The sequence below is a fragment of the Zea mays genome, chromosome 9, assembly GCF_902167145.1.
Source record: "Zea mays cultivar B73 chromosome 9, Zm-B73-REFERENCE-NAM-5.0, whole genome shotgun sequence".
Classification (NCBI taxonomy): domain Eukaryota; kingdom Viridiplantae; phylum Streptophyta; class Magnoliopsida; order Poales; family Poaceae; genus Zea; species Zea mays.
In genome coordinates, this window is record NC_050104.1 from 158448340 (window position 1) to 158464336 (window position 15997).

Sequence of the window (15997 nt, forward strand, 5' to 3'; positions counted from 1 at the left end):
TTTCTACATCATTCACCGCTGCATTTTAGGTTTACCTTTTGGTCTTTCTACTGTCTTGCAAGATCCCGTAACGAACCCGAAGGAAAAGGAACGACGGACTAACGTAACGATGCCTAAAGCTTGAAGCTCAAAATTTATATTTATATATTAACTAATATACTAATATACCTATATAGTATTGAAGAGACATTTTTCACCACCCATGTTTGATTTTTCCATCCACATTCTTCGTAATTAGGTTAGCTATTTTTTTTATCTCATATATGGCCCAAACTCATGATCTATATTTATACGAGTTAGAAAAACTCGCGACAATAAATATAGTATCCAATTTGAGTACATATTTGTCATGTTCTACGTATCTCGTATGTGCTTTGGACTCATGAAGCTAATTTATAATGATTTAGAACAACTCGTATGATCGTATCTAATAACAAGTGTATCGTATTTGATTCCATTGCGCCACACGGAGAAGCTAGTCACTATAAGAAGATATAAGAGAAATATCACAAGCCGGTCAGCTCGTACTACATACGGGCCTTAACTATCTGCGGCCGCCCATTAAACATGCGTCAGATGGGCTCCATATCATCTCTTCTTCCAAGCCTGGCCCTTTAGAAACCCATGGCCGCAGCCGTCAAGAACCCTTGCGCGCAAAGACCTCGCGACCCTCCCACCGCGAAACAGTGCCGTAACGGAGCGAGGGTAGGTCCGTCATTACAGGCATCCAAAACCCTAGCCCGCAGGTCCTATATAAGCAGCGAGCCAGGCGAAACCCTACCGATTGGGTCCAACACCAGCCGCCGCCATGTCGAAGCGAGGTAAAGTTGCCTCATTTACCCAGCTTGATTCGTCCATTTCTCGTCGATTGATTATCCACCCTGTTGCCATCTCGCGTTCCTAATGGAGTTCTCGCTTGGCGTGGTGTCTCGTGATGTTCTCCAGGCAGGGGAGGTTCGGCGGGGAACAAGTTCCGCATGTCGCTGGGTCTGCCAGTGGCCGCGACGGTGAACTGCGCGGACAACACCGGCGCCAAGAACCTCTACATCATCTCCGTCAAGGGCATCAAGGGCCGCCTCAATCGCCTCCCGTCCGCCTGCGTTGGCGACATGGTCATGGCCACCGTCAAGAAGGGGAAGCCCGACCTCAGGAAGAAGGTGATGCCCGCCGTCATCGTCCGCCAGCGCAAGCCGTGGCGCCGCAAGGACGGGGTCTACATGTACTTCGAAGGTAGCATCCCGATCTGGCGTCACCAATAATTGCTTAGATTTACGCTCAATTTACCTTTGGTCCTGGTGAAACATGCTGTCTATCTAGTTTAGACGTGAAATTATTTATTCTTGACCGCAGGGCCGCGAGGCTCTTTAGCTTTTTCTGGAGCAGAAGTAGTTAGTTTCTGCAACGCTATTGCGTTGATGGTTTCCATTGAATGTTTTTATCCGTCAGGGGTAGTCCGTAGTCTCATACTCCATCGCCTTGTGTAGCAGCGTCGCTGACATCAAAATTTGGGACTGACACATTTCACACATTTTTGTATTCTGTTATTTTTACTGGTTCACATTGTTCTGTTAATTTTTACATGTTTTTGCTTGTATTGATGTTGAAAAGAATGTTACACATTCGGATTTATGGATTACAGAACATGCCATTGCCACTCGACAACAGTTTTCTGACGGTTGGACGTCCATGTCCTTCGGCTTAATTGTGGAGCAAACAAAAAATGTTTGTATATTCCCAAGCAAACGTCAAATATTAAGCCTCTGGGTGTTGAGAGGATCCAATTGAATTTTCTCCATCTGAAGGCGGCCTCATATTCCATTGCCCTTGGTAGCGGCGTTGCTGCATTGAAACTTTGGGACTGGCCATGAGGCAGACAGTTCTACCCCATATTAATAGAACAAGCTCGGTTTAGTGTATTTATATTTTATCAAAGTCTTTGTTTTTCGTTTATTTATGTCAGTTTTACAATCACACTTGTCTTTATAATTGCTTCTATTTGATTTTATTGTGAGGTGTTTGTATTAACTTCGAGACAACACAATGCTTACTGACGGAAGGGCTCTTTAGTTCTTTCAGCTTTTTGTGGAGCGAACATTACATGTTTGTATGTTCCAAAGCAAACGTCAGAAATCAAGTTTTATCTGTAGAGGTTTGCTGGCGAGGATTTTCATCCTTGAAGCCATCCTCCATTTGAAATGGTCTCATATTCCATTGCCTTGGGTAGTGGCATTGCTGCATTGAAACTTTGGGACTGGCCATGAGACATATATTTCTTCTTTCAATACTTATGATGATTCCATGCTAACTTCTGGTGCTTTGTAACATTTGATTGTTTAAGTCTTCTATTGATTTCTACTGTCTATTCTTATGCCTTTTCTCTTGTTATTAACTGTTGAACTGGCCTGGCTCTACCTTTTTTGTTATTAACTGTTGAACTGACCTGCTCTACCTTTTTTGTTATTAATTGTTGAACTGACCTGTATCTATCCTTTTTTGATATTAAATGTTGAACTGACCTGGGTTGCTGCCTTTCATTTGCAGATAATGCTGGAGTGATTGTGAATCCCAAGGGTGAGATGAAAGGTATGAATTGTCCACAATAATTCCTCCAGCATTGGGCCTATTCTGTTTGGCATGGCATGACTAACTATCAAATTTGTCTTGCAGGTTCCGCTATCACTGGACCTATCGGCAAGGAGTGTGCTGATCTTTGGCCTAGGATTGCTAGCGCAGCAAACGCCATTGTTTGAGAGCTTGTTGGAATATGTTCAGACTTCTATATGATCATCTTATTATCAGTTGCTAGACTGCAATTGGGCTTATGTTTGTTCACTCAATTTTGTAGTAAACAGAATTTGGTATACCAAGGGGATCTATATAACAATGTATGCCATAAATTTTCTGTCTACCATTTCTCATGAAATGCTTATATTGTTTATATTGCTTTGGTGACAGCAAAATTTTTGGTAGTTTGTTTCCCATCCTTTATGTTTGTTCACTCAATTTTTATTTGTTTCCCATCCAGCAGAAATGTTTTAATGTCATCATTCTTCCTCATTTGCATGAACATGTACAAGAGAGTTTTTTGTGATTAGTTGTATTTCCAGCTAGTTTACAAGCATGTAAAATGTTACATTTCCCGGTAGTTACAAGCATGTAAAATAAGCATGTAAAATATTATATTCTATTTTTAAGGATCGATTTTGAAGCCCTTGTACCAAACCGTAATTGAAAATCTTGATGTCGATTATATTTGTTCTGCTGAGTGGAATATGGTAACATACCTTTATTGTTGATGAGTAGATCTGTGTTTAGAGTTTTAGGGTTTAGTGAGTGGAATAGGGTAACATACCTTCATTGTTGATGAGTAGATTTGTTCTACTCAATAGGGTAACATATCTTAGTTGTTGATGTGTTGACTTCGTTGTTGATGTGTTGACGTATCATTGGGCTCCTATGTTTGTTTTTCGGGGCGAGTTACTTGCCTTGACTGCTTAGCATGAGCCCACCCAATTTAGGGCTTAATTAAGGAGATGGTTAGTTTTGTTAAATCCAATCCGATCTTCGATGATCAAGTTGTAGAGGGTTTGGGGCGAGTTACTTGCATTGACTGCTTAGCATGAGCCCCTCCCAATCAATGGCTTAATTAAGGAGATGGTTAGTTTTGTTAAGTCCAATCCCCTCCCAATCAGCTGTAGAGGACACCAACGATCTTTTCTTTGTTTTCTATATTCCTTATACTTAACTTTTCTGGATTCTATCCTTTTATAAGTTTACACCTATAGACCAATAGGTGACAATGATCACCATACTTATTTACTACAACATGATTTCCTGCTTTAGAACGAAAAGATACTTTACCCTTATGATTCAAGATCATATGCTATTTAAACATGTTGAGTGGAAGGCCTTTTGTGTGGATTCGCTAGCATATGCTATGTTATGTTATGTTATGCTCAACTTATATGGTTTAATCCTGAATATTCTTTTTAACAACATAACACTACATGTCCACGAACTTGGCATCGCCACTTAACTTACTGTTATAAGCGTAAAATACTGATGCCTCATTATTGCAATAAAATCTCAGTGGTCACTCTGTGCTATCAACCACTCTTAATCCGGGTACGAATTTCTTCATATATATTGTCCACCCATTTGTCTTATACATTGCTACAAACTCATTACATTGCTACAAACTCATAACATTGCTACAAACTCAATGTACATTGTCAATGATGCTCTCACTGTCTATTTACTCCTCTTCCAAGAAATAACTCTCCCAGAGAGTGTACATATGCTGAAGTAGACTTCAGTATCTTTACAACCTTCTTAGTCAGTATATGCGTAGCCAACTAATTTGTAGGGACCTAGATCTTCTGTATGTTAGCATGAGACTTTTTAATACCTCGCACGTACCTTAGAGCCTTTTCAACTGCTTTATAGTGTTCTATGCCTAGATTGATCTGATATCTCTCTAGCATCCGAGTAGTAAATTCTAAGTTAGGGTGAATATACATAATGCTTCTGATAGTAGAAGCATATGATACTGACTTCGTCTGATCTTTCTAACACTGATTCTAGGGACATTAATGATTCTCAAACTTATCACCCTTGACTATTGACACATGCGTGACATTACACTAATGCATACTATACTTCTTTACTACGTTTTCTTTTATGACTTTCGCGTGAGTCCTAATATTCTCTTTTGTCTATCTCTGTGAATTTCTATTTCTATAATATAAGGGCTTCTCCCATGTATTTCATTTCAAAAATTCGAGGAAAAAACCTTTCTGTTTCTACCAGTAGATCCTTATCACTACTAGCTAAAAGTATGCCATGAAGATAAAGAACAATGAATATATAATTTCCTTTCTTAAACTTTTCATGAATGCAATTGTCTTCCTTGTTTTGATCGAAAAACAAACTTTCTGATATTCTGATCAAACTTGATGTACCAGTGTTTGGAGGCTTGTTTTAATCTATAAATGGACCTCCTTAGGTGACATCCCATATGTTCTTTACTGCAGACAAAACCCTTTGGTTCTGCCATTGACACATTTTTCTACTAACTCTCTATTTAGAAACGTGTCTTTAGATCCATCTTATGGAGATCTATATCAAAATGGGCCACTAATGCCATAATGATCCGGTATGAATCTTTCGTTGAAAAAGGTGAGAAGGTTTCATTGTAGTCAATGCCTTCTCTAATTGTGAACCCTTTGGCCACAAGTCAAGCCTTATACCTTTCTACATTCCCATTAGAGTCACGCTTGGTCTTTAGACACACTTACAACCTACTGTTTTCGCTCCTTGGAAAATGATCTCTAAGTCCCAAACTTTGTTCATTCTCACGAATTCGAATTCATCTCCATGGATGAAACCCATTTGGATGAATTTGTACTTCTCATAACTTATTCATATGTAGTTGGATCACCTTCTGCATCAATGTCCTCACTAACATATATCTCATTAGTTTTTGTGTCTACACTTGTGTAAACTTCATAGTCACCAGGATTTGCAGATCGTTTGGACCTTTCAGACCTCCTAATACTTGGTTCTGGTTCTTGTTTTGGTTTGTTATAGGGCTCTTGCAATGCTGCGTCACTTGGCGCAACACTACCATTGTCTTCTGAACTCTCCTATGCAATCAGCTCGGAAGGGCTAGGCTACGCAGAAGGTGTAGCAACTTGCTCTATAGTGGTCGCACTAGGCTATGCAATATTTGCAGTAGGGGTTTCACCTCCAATCGGTACAACTGTTGGTGGAAACACAACGAGTATCGAGAAGTACGGTTCTTTAACCATCGAATTTGGGACATACATCCTCTTTTTTTCTTGAAGGTCAACCTCTCTGAGTACCTTACTCCCCATGATTGTGTCATCCTCTAGGAAAAAACATGTCTGGTTTCTACAAGCTTAGTCTGTCTGCCTATGCAGTAGAATTTATAACTCTTCGACCTTTGAGGGTAGCTAATAAATCTGGCAGCTGTAGTTCTCTGATTTAGTTTTCCCTGTCCAGGATTAAATATTCCAGCTTCTGCTAGACAATCCCATATTTGGAAGTAGTTGAGCATGTGCTTTCGACCAATCCACAACTCATTTGGAGTTTTGGATATTGAATTACTAGTGATTCTATTGAGTATATGGACAACGGTTTTTAAAGCTTCCATCACAGACCCAATGGTAAGCTGGAGTAACTTAGCATACTCATTACCACGTCCATTAGCGTTCTGTTTCGCCTTTCGGCTACCCCATTCTGTTAGAGTTCACTAGGAGTAGAATACTGGACAACTATGCCATTTTCTTTTAGGAACCTCGCAAAATAGGCCCCAGGACTTGTCCATACTCAGTATGTCGTCCATAGTACTCCCCCATGATATGATTTGACAATCTTTTATCTTTAAATCGTGTTGTTTTTTCTATCTGAGCCTTGAACTATTTAAACTTGTCTAAAACTTCTGATCTTTCCATAAGGATAAATGTAACCGTAGCGAGAGTAGTCATATGTGAAGGTTATGATCGAGTCGAACCTATGTATAGTCCTAACTAGAAAAGGACCACATATATTTGTATGGATATTTTCTAACACTCTCGTACTATGCTTAACATTTTTTTCTTAATCTGCTTCGCAAATTTACCCTTAATACAAACTCTGCATTGCTCTAAGTCTGTAAAGTCTAAGCGATGGAAAATATGTTCCTTAACAAGACACTTTATTCCCACTCGAAATATGATCCAAACGATAGTGTCATAATTTCGACGATGTCTCTACATCACTTCTTCTTTTTTTCTTTTTTTCCATCGCTTGATGGAACATTTTCTGGTGTATCTAAGACGTTAACAACATCACTATACGAAGATAAATAAAGCATGTCTTGTCAAATGACGAGACCAAAATCTTTATTATCAAACTGAATAATACACTATGTATGTCATAGAAGTGACATGAACATCGTGACATCTGGTTTAGAAAATGAGGTGGTGGCAACTGAGTCGAGGACTATCATTATCGTGCGAAGGTATAGATGACCAAATGAGCCGTGTCTGGCGAGCCGGTCTGAGACACGACTCATTTAATAGTGCCTGGACCAACCTGACACGAGCGTCGTGTTGTGCTTGGGCCGTAGCCTCATCCCGACACGATTATTTTTTTATTTTACAAAAAATCATATAATTCCTAACTTCTATTCCTTTTTTTTGCTCTACTCTAAGGTAAGGTCCTTCAAGAACAGCATTGCGGTCGCAACGGGGCTCTGGGTGAATATTGTCCGCCCGTATGAGCCGGGCTGTGAATATTTATAGGTCGGGGTCTTTACTGAAAAACCACAATACTACACTACACTACAACAATTTTAAGAAATCCGCAAGTGACTATAATTTGAATTCATATAATTTATATTCAATATTATAAATATCTAAGCATGATGTTATACTGGTTAGACAATTTTATTGTGTCCCTGCTCTTCTTTGGCCAGCCTAAAATCGGGCTAACACTAAAATATTTGGGATGGTTCGGGTTAGTCCATTAGACCCTGACAACCTGTACCCGGACCCTCTCGCCTCCTATGGCCTGTGCCTCCCTAGTCCCCAGTCCCCACGGAGGCCGCCGGCAATCCGGCATGCCTCTCGCGGCCGTTGCCGCGCACCTCCACGTTCGGCGTAGCGCTGGGGGTGCGGCTGCTCGACGCCCTCTCCCAAGCCCCTGGCGGCCTCCACAGGGCGCTCGCCACCGCCTCCTCCACGCCGCGTCGCCCGCGGTCGTGGCCTGTGCTCGCTGTCCTCAAGTCCATCTACACGCTCTCCAATAACACGTACGTCCAACGATCGTCGAGGGCTTCCTCGGCCTCCAGGTGCACAAGGGGTTCAGGAACGGGATCGACGCGCTCGGGGTGGTCGTCAAGGTCGCCGTCATCGTCTCTGAGGTCGCTGTTGTGTGTGTGTGTGTGTGTGTGTGGGGGGGGGGGGGGGGGGGGGGGGGGGGGGGGGGGGGGGGGGGGGGGGGGGGGGGGGGGGGGGGGGGGGGGGGGGGGGGGGGGGGGGGGTCCTCCTTGGCTGTAGCAAATCTGAAACCCCCCCCCCCCCCCCCCCCCCCCCCCCCCCCCCCCCCCCCCCCCCCCCCCCCCCCCCCCCCCCGAAGTTGCGCTCTTCGATCCGGCCTCGGAATTGCTCTCCCTCGTTGTGCGAGTTAGCCTTTAGCACATAGTGACTGTTTGTACATTTGCTTTTGTCAGATATATGTCGAGGCGGTTCTTCATCCAGTGCGTGCAACTATGTTCGTGTACGAATAGACAAGTGTGGTTCAAGAAACTGTACATCAATTTATAGAGTGTTTGGTTTGAGGAATGATGTAGTCCATCATCTTCTCACACTTCACTTTTTTGTTTGGTTTGTGAAATGGAGTGAGTTAATCCATCACCACCTCATTCCTCAAAGTTAGTTGTTTAGTACTAATATGTGGAATAGAGTCATCCCACCAAATTTGAGGAATGAACCTATTATGCACCACTTCATTTTGGATAGAGTGATTCATCAAACCAAACACCTCATTAAGGATCCAATCGTATTGATTTCATCGATCAAATCTTTTTTGCCAGAGTAAATTCTGACATGGAATTCTGAGTGTTGTTTTCTAGATTGCCATCCAGTCGGAGTTCCAATTCTGTAGAATGCTGGTTTGGGTGAAGCATAGTTTGTAAATTTGACCACTCATTGTAGCTTAGCTGTAATGGAGATTTGCAACCTGGTACATTGCCTACTTACCCCGTAGCGTCAAACCTTTTAGTTCATTAAGATTTTACTCTTTGCCGTAATGCAACTGTGGATACATTACTCTCTATAGATCTGTAGTTTGTTCTTGGATAACTCAAATTAAACAGAAAATCAACAGAATTGGATATCTGGAATTTCATGGGCCTATGATTTATCAGCAAGATCATTAACCTTACTAAACTCAAAGAGTATAATGTTGAACATTTTTGCTATGCTTATTCATATTGTTCTTGTTAGTTCCAACTCTTGATCCTTCTGCACATAAGGGCACAGGCTAAAAAGGCCCAATATATTAAGTTTACTTATTACTGTGCTCTGTTGCCATGTTTTTTGATTCTCTGATGTACCATTGCTACATTCTATCCTTGAAATTCTCTGATGAGCAGATCAAATCTAGACTCTGCTACGAAGAAATACTTAAGAGATCCTCAGAACTTTTATTTCTATAGATGACATAGTTATATACACAAATGACTCTTCTGGAGACTCACTACCACATTCACTTGTGACAATGGTAAACAAGTGACAGCAGATTGACACATACATTAAATCTACATTAGTTGAACTAAATTCTTGAGCTTCTAATGATGTAAGTTTATTTTAATGGAAATAAAAAAACTGTGCTCGACGTCGCACAACTTCAAATAAGACATTGGGTCTTAGTTTTTGTGTGGTTGAGACTTGAGAATCATATCCATGATTCAATGGTGGATTTATACTTGTAGTTGTAGGGATTTAATCCATTTAGTTGCGCAAGAATGTCAGATGTGTCCAGCATGTCCTCTTCTTTCATATGGTCCTGAAAAAAAGGTAAGAGATCTTGTTAACTATGCATAGAAGTATTCCAGGTTCTTGTTTAAAAACAATGAGAATGCATAAGAAGAATCATGTTTTTTTTTATTCCAGGTTCTCGTTTGATAAGACTGTGTATAGTTCAATTGAAAACTTACAGTTTGTTCATAATGTTCATGACTCTGGGAGCCTGATTGCGCTGCTTCACAGAGTTCATCATTCTTGGCAAACCTTCCACGGACACGGGGCCTGCTATCCGCCAAGGTTTTTCTACATGCGTACTGCATTTCGTTGTATGTCAGGCTGTCAGCACAGCTGAATACGTAAGATGTCCATGCGGAGGTACCGCTCTATTGAAATGCTCAATGGTACCTTTATTTTTTTGCGGAAATTTCTCTCGTTCCGTTTCTTTATGTACCTATGGATCTTTTCCTTTCTCTCTTCAGGCGACAAGCGGACGACCTTAAACGTGGAGTCTTCCAGTACTGATAGTTCCGTCGGAGGTAACGTTGCTGGGTTCCCGTTGCATCCGTTTATCAGGTGCTGATTATTTCCTCCTACCTGTTTAGTTAACATAATTCTGTGTAAGAATCGGAAATGGTATGCATGGTCAACTGGTTACTTTACCTGTGCTGTGTACCTAGGTTTTTGAACGTTACCTGCATCTCTGCATTAGTGTTAAATGTCCCTTGCATGGAATCTGTGTCGTCATATGTTGTTGTCAGCCCTTCACCTTCCATCATCTTCTGATACTCGCCAATCATCACCATACTGTTGCTGCCGGCACTGCTGAAGAATTCCTGTTGTGATGCATCTGCACTGCAGCCTGGAAGAACTGCTCCAGTTTGCTGATACATGGCTCCATCCAGACCCATGAACCCTCCAGCTGCTACGGCTGCCATGAAGCACTCATCATAGTCTGTAGCGAGCGGCATCAAGGCAGATGCACTGCTGCTCATCTGCACTGGAGGAGGCACCTGCTCGTCTAAGGTCTCTGGAAGTCCCATCTGGTCGAACTGCCCTATGCTGGCCTCATCGGTGGCAGTTGGATAGTATGCTGCTACCTCTGATAGGCCATCGATCTGCGGGAGGAACCCGGCGTCAAGGCCATGGTGCTGCTCTTCCTCCAGGAGGGCTGTGAGAGTGGTGTCGAAGGATGTCAACGGGGTGTAGGCTGTGGCTCCACCAGCAGCTGCGGTGTCTTCACTGTAGCCGCAGATAGGAGGGGTGGTAGCGGTAGACGAAGAAACATCATCGTCAGTGGCAGGGAATGGGCCAGAGGTGGCAGTCACCGCGGCAAAGAGGTCATCGCCCAGGCCGTCGCCGTAGTAGAAGTCGAGTATATGTGCAGCTATGGGGCTTGAAATTTCCTCCTGCAAATTTCAGAGCGGGACAAGACATGTGAGTCCTCTCTTTTTTTGGTTGTTAAACGAGTGTTACTCTCGTATGCATGTCATAAGTTTTGAAGGCAAATCAATATACAACTTCTCAAAATAAGATCATGCATGTGTGTGTGATTCGGAATAAAATGACAAAGACATAGACGACATATAAAACAAAGAGAACATCTTTTATATTCTCTGGTAAATCACAAGGCCCAAATCTGAAAGAAGCCATGATGTGTTACGCTTATGCCAACGCTAGCTGTTGTGGTTTACCTTTGATAAATGCCTAATAACCATTGAATTACTTGTGCAGGCAAGCACCTGTTGTCCTAGGAAACGTAACGGATCGGACTTGTTGCCATTTTAATTACAACTCCACATGGGCATCGGCATGCGTTGATGCATATATAGGCACGATGCAAGAAACGCGGCAGCAAAAGGATGTCGAGAAGGAAACGAATGAAATCGCTCGGTTGGGTTTCATAAAAACATCATCATCCCAGAAAGTAGGAAGAGGCGAGCAAAAAACCGTGTTGGGTCAGAGAAGCAAAATTACAGCGACGATGTGGCAGCAATCATCGGGAAGCATGGCGGGCACCAACGATCTTCAGCGCATGGAGATGATCAGATTGGCGCGCGGCGCAGCTTCTCGGGTAAAAAAAATCTCTCCAACATATTACATTGATCCTTGAGAAGAGAAATGGTTCTACTCTGTGGTTATATAATGGGAGAAGAGAGGGGGGGCATGTGTGCGAGCAAGGTGGGCCGAAAATAAGCCTGTTTTGGCCATGCAGATGCACATGCATGACTTCCTCTCTCTGTTTTTTTTTTTGGCCAAGATGACAACACCGAGGAGCAAGGAAGCTAGTCAGCTCCCAGAAGTTTCTCTGCTACAATTGCGGTCGGGAGAGGTACGGGATAGAAGCGAAGACAGGATTGAACCAACAATAAAGGCAGCGAACATAAAATTGGACGTCCTATAAATGCTGCTGCTGGTGGTACGGTGCATGGTCTAATGCAAGGATGCTATTTTGGCGCAGAGACTGCTTATTCCGGCCTGGGAAGAAGTCCTGAAAGAATTCGGTCACTCCTCGGACCCCGATGAACGGGGACGTCTTAGCTGGCTGGTATGGAACAATATATTTTGCAATGACGATCTCTTTTTAGTCATTTGACAGTAGAGGGCATTAAATTATTGTGTTTTTACTGAATATATATATGGAATATATCGTATCGTGTCTGTCTTAGCCCTTGCTACTGTAGAAGATCTCTTAATTTGCTGATAAGCTGGAAAAAATATAGTGTAAGCACATCATTCTATGTATGTATATGTTATCTCTCTACATTATGATCTGACAATAATTCAGGTAGTACATCAGTATGGCAGGGTTGGACACATTATCAAGCTAGGGCGGGAGGGAGACGACTTACAATGCACAAGGCATCTGGGATGGCCATGGCGGCTGCGTCCTCCTCGAACAACATCATCATTATTTGTATACGATGGTACCAGAGCCGCTCGATCAATAATGGAGGCTGGGGGAGAGTGGAGGGTTGATGGTGTCCCCCATGGAGAACGCATGAGCTCGATACTTATATATGCGGAAGGGAGAACAAGAACAACTGCACGGGCATCTTTTTTTTTATTTTTATGTTTTTCTCTCCCTAACCTTTTGCTATAATTGGGTGGTGCCGTTGGTGAGACGAACCGAGCCGACAAACAACAGCCTAGCCTGGTGGCGCTCGATGGAGTTTTTGGCGTTTACTACTCATATATGGTGCATATATTCATGCGTGAGAGTACGCAAGTAGCTAGGTAGATGTGACTGTTGGATTAGTGCAGCTGATTACTGTCGTATGTGATTACTACCTAGCTAGCCCGGCCGTACTGGCAAGCGCTACTAAAGATACAGTACAGAGAGACAAGGTCGAGCCGACACCGGGGGGTTGGATTGGAATCTGGTCGGGTAGAGTCGATCAGCTTTGGGTCACCTCATGTCTCTCTGAGGCCGCTGCCTGCACTGCACGTATGGGTAGTCGACACATATATCTTCATCCTCCCGGCCCCCAAGATCTCCATTTGAAGCGGTAACATGCATGCTAGCTAGCGGTACTAGTCCTATATATGAGGCTTTCGCTAGGTAGCTATAGCCATATATATACGATCGGCAGGGCACCCGATCGAGCTTTGGCGTGACAGATTCCGATCTCGATATGATTTCAACACCGGCCGGCGATATCTTGTTGGATGAGCGATAGATCGATCGTCTCTTGTTCCGCCCTGCCCTGCCTTGCGCTCTCTGCATGCAACACCGTGCCCATCCTGCCTCGACTACTGGTGGACGACACGTGTGGCAGATTCTGCGTCTGCGTGAGCGCCAGAGCTAGTATGCATGAACCCCACTGCTGGTGTGTGTTTATAAGGAAAAAGGTAGAGTAACGCTTCTTCTTCCTTCCTCCGTACTAGGGTAGGGTGGAACAAAGACCAATGTCGTCGTCAATGGTGGCCGAAATTACCGTATCGAAAGTCGGAAACCACCGCCGTCCGGGGGGTATGGCTGTAAAAGAAAGAAAAAAAGCAACCAAGCATGCATGCATGCGCGCAGACACACGAGATGCAAAGGCTCGTACGCCTCAAGTACTACCAGGCCGGGGAAGGGGAACTGGGCCAGCCTTGAACGAAGCGTGAGGCACACGAGCTGCTGGAGAGGAACCGAATGCCCATCCATCAGTCCCGGAGAAAGGCCGCGTTTCGTTTAGGGCACCGCACCACCCCTGCCATCTGCTGCAGGCTGCAGAATCTGTCAGTCCCCGTCCCGTGGTGTCGTGTGCTGTGGCTGTGCTAGCTAGCTACTAGTACTAGCTAGCACTGGACACTGGACTGCACTGCACTGCAGCCGAAGGAGGGGATAGATCGCAGGAAGCCTAAGCAGAGCTAGGCCAAATCCCCGCTGGGGCTGTGGCGGCGCCGCCGGAGAACGCAACGCGAGCTGCCGAAGTGGCTGGCTGCTGGCTGGTGGCTGCCCTCGCCCCGCGGGCCGGGCTTGCGCGGCAGCCCGATCCGCGCCGCGCTACGGGTGTCCCCGCTTTGGTGGTACACGGCGCGACCGGCGATTCCCCCCCGTCCAGTCCTGGACCCCCGCGCCTACGCTTGCTTTGACCGTCCGGGAACGACGTCCTACTACACCTGAGGTGACGTGGTATATATACCTGTACCTGTAGGGGAATGCTGCTACTGCTAGTGCTAGCGAGCGCTCTCGTTTGGGCCATCGCTGTTTCTAGTGCTGCCTAAACTTATGGGGCCGCCGTCGGAACTTGCTGGGCCGATTGTACTTGGTAGGGCCAACATGTGGCCAGGTTTCAGCCGGTAACTACAGTGGCTTACCACCGGCGGATTTCAGTTCATGTCCAGCGCCGCGGCATGCGCGCCCGTGCGTGCGTGCGTGCCTGCCCAGCCCAGCCCTGACGCCCATTTTTCCACGTCGTTTTCTCCAACGATACAAGCGAAACAAGTAGACGGCTCCGGCGCGGCAGCAGCGCACGACGGGGTTGCTTCAGCTCGTGGTGTCCGTCCGGTCGCTGCCACCCCCGGCTTGTTCTGCGCGCCAGTCGCCGTCCGTCTGTCTGCGGCCACATCTAGGCCCTAGCTAGCGCGCGGCTCTCTTCACATAATTCCAGTCGTCTACTGTACGCACCTCTTCTCCGCACCAGACATTCTTTGGGATGACGTATACCGGGACGACAAGCCGGCGTGTACGTACATCGGCAACCAAGCATACATCAGCAATCTTGATAGTTTTTAAACATAGAGACCGATGAAAAGTATGACCGGTTGTTGTTCAAATCACAGCAAATATATCTAGCTATTCATTATTCAGATCGTATACATTTACAAACACATATATAACATCAAATACATCACGTAAATTATCTATACCACATATACATCGTCACATAAATCATCCACTTGAGTGCCATAGTTCTTCCTTAGATTAAGGGTGTTCCCGTTCGCAAGAAATCTCCACAAATTGGAGCCTCTTGCAGCCTTACAAAAGATCAGAGTTATAACTTAGAGTAAGGTAGGAAGATAAAGTACGCACACAAGAGCAATTCGTAGCAACACACACAAGAAAGAAGATCACGCGTGCACAAAGTCACAAAGACGCAAGAACAACTACCCTACTATAATCAACCATGTTTTGGCACAGGGCTCGCAGCAGCAGGAGACCTCGCCCGGTGTTGACGGCGGAGCCCTAGGCCCTACCTGCCAAAGATGACCGTGCGAAGGGCCCTGCGGGAAGATGGGGCTCTTCGTTGCCAACAACAACGACGGATGGATGACCACGTTCTGGTGACCTCCTTCGGTCAAGGGTTTCACTCAACCCCACTCAAGTGATCCAATGATCAAACTTGAGTACCACAATTTTCTTCCTTATCACAAGTTTTCCCTTTGTGAGGAATCTCCACAATTTGGAGTCTCTCACCCTTACACAATCGATCTCAAGTGAATACAATAGTAAGGAGTGAAATAGAATCACACACACATGAGACAAACTTGCAATGACTCACGCACACAAAATAAGAGAGGTGAGCACAAAGACAGCACAACGGAGTTACAGCTCAAAACGAGTGCCCAAATCTCAATCTACTAAAGCAAAGACGCGAAAGGCGCGAATTCGATGTCTCCACGTTGTTGGATGTTCAATGACTGCTTGGTGTCCTGCTCCATGCGTCTAGGGGTCCCTTTTATAGCCCCAAGGCAGCTAAGAGTCGTTGGAGTTCCATTTGGAAGGCTCTGGTTGCCTTCTGTCCGTAGGCGCACCAGACAGTCCGTTGCACCACCGGACAACAAATAGTATGTGAATTTTAGCGTCCGTTGCACCAGACAGTCCGTTGCACCAGACAGTCCGTTGTCCCTTTTATAGTCCGATGCACACCAGACACTTCGGTGAATTTTAGCCGCAGCGCCCTCAGCTTTTCCCGAGAGCGTCCAGTTCGCTGGGGCGCCAGCCTGGGCACCGAACGCTGTTCGGTGCACACCGGACA

The 15997-nt window shown here is 44.8% G+C and overlaps 2 protein-coding genes across 2 annotated transcripts; one reads left to right on the forward strand and one right to left on the reverse strand.

Moving 5' to 3' along the window:
- The first annotated feature begins 782 nt into the window (after positions 1-782).
- LOC100194224 (uncharacterized) lies at positions 783-2902 on the forward strand. Its single transcript, NM_001139265.1, has 4 exons — positions 783-821; positions 946-1230; positions 2542-2583; positions 2668-2902. Exons 1-4 carry the CDS (start codon positions 809-811, stop codon positions 2748-2750), a joined length of 423 nt encoding a protein of 140 aa, NP_001132737.1. The 5' UTR covers positions 783-808; the 3' UTR covers positions 2751-2902.
- Positions 2903-9189: 6287 nt separating this feature from the next.
- Positions 9190-11622, reverse strand: LOC100193540 (uncharacterized). The gene is given in 5 exon segments (NM_001138651.1): positions 9190-9573; positions 9725-9847; positions 9939-10127; positions 10226-10939; positions 11508-11622. Coding segments are annotated over 5 exon segments (1170 nt in total). The 5' UTR covers positions 11541-11622; the 3' UTR covers positions 9190-9462.
- Between the last annotated feature and the right edge of the window lie 4375 nt (positions 11623-15997).

Excerpts from the sequence above, each read along its gene's own strand:
- LOC100194224 (NM_001139265.1), top strand. Across the intron at positions 1,231-2,541 it reads GGTCTACATGTACTTCGAAG|ATAATGCTGGAGTGATTGTG; the intron begins GTAGCATCCCGA and ends TTTCATTTGCAG. Across the intron at positions 2,584-2,667 it reads TCCCAAGGGTGAGATGAAAG|GTTCCGCTATCACTGGACCT; the intron begins GTATGAATTGTC and ends TTTGTCTTGCAG.